This window comes from Mastomys coucha, unplaced genomic scaffold (assembly GCF_008632895.1).
Source record: "Mastomys coucha isolate ucsf_1 unplaced genomic scaffold, UCSF_Mcou_1 pScaffold19, whole genome shotgun sequence".
NCBI lineage: Eukaryota > Metazoa > Chordata > Mammalia > Rodentia > Muridae > Mastomys > Mastomys coucha.
The window spans coordinates 1,015,141-1,016,037 of NW_022196901.1; the positions used below are offsets into that span (position 1 = coordinate 1,015,141).

Genomic DNA, 897 nt, shown 5'->3' on the forward strand with positions numbered 1-897 from the left:
TTAAAAAAAATGACGTCAATATTTTAAAGATTTATTTATATGACTACACTGTCACTTTCTTCAAACACACAAGAAGAGGGCATCAGATCCCATTACAGATGATTGTGAGCCACCATGCAGTTGCTGGGAATTGAACTCAGGACCTCTGGAAGAGCAGTCAGTGCTCTTAACCGCTGAACCATTTCTCCAACCCTGAAGTTGATATTTTTAAAACATACATGATGACAAAAATATTTGCAATAAATGTGATTAAAGGGCCAACCCCCAAATCAGGGCACAGCTCTGAGTAGAAGTTCACTTCAAAGGCTGTGTCTCTCCCTGTCAGCGTGCCTGTTAGAGAAAGGCACAGCCTGGCATGTGGCCTAAGACTTTCTCTTTTCCTCTAGGTAGTCTTCTTCTGTAGAACAACTCAAATGACTTCTCACTGATGCCTTTTTTCTTCTCTTCATGTAATATAGAAAATTTATAATAAATACCTGAGAGCTTCAAGTTTCCGGAAAGCTCTCATATATCAGAAAAAATACCTGCTGCTGCTCCTGGGGGGATTCCAGGAGTGCGAAGATGCCACCCTGGGGGTTCTTGCCCAAATGGGGAGACACATAGCCTTGAAAGATCCCAAGACAAGCACCAAACACCCGAAGAGATTCACCAGGTTTCGCTCCGCCGTCAGAGTGTCTATTGCAATTTCAAGGTAAGGTCTTGAAGAAAATTGATTTTGGTTATAAGCCTGCTAAGACGATGCATGTGAAGTAGACACTTTAGAACTGTACACTACTGATTTTCTCCAGGTTTTCACCCTGGCAGCAGAATCTCTGTTCTGTGTAAACCCTAGAAAATGACTTTCAATATATAAGTAGCTGCTGACTCCAGGCCCAGTCTACGTTGTCCTTCAAAAAA

At 42.0% G+C, this 897-nt stretch overlaps 1 protein-coding gene across 1 annotated transcript in view; it reads left to right on the forward strand.

The window, feature by feature from the left end:
* The window catches only part of Akap9 (A-kinase anchoring protein 9), a 174,068-nt gene that overhangs the window by 164,797 nt on the left and 8,374 nt on the right, over positions 1-897 (forward strand). Inside the window, 1 exon segment of the mRNA XM_031380282.1 lies at positions 459-691. Coding sequence (XP_031236142.1) covers positions 459-691 — 233 coding nt within the window.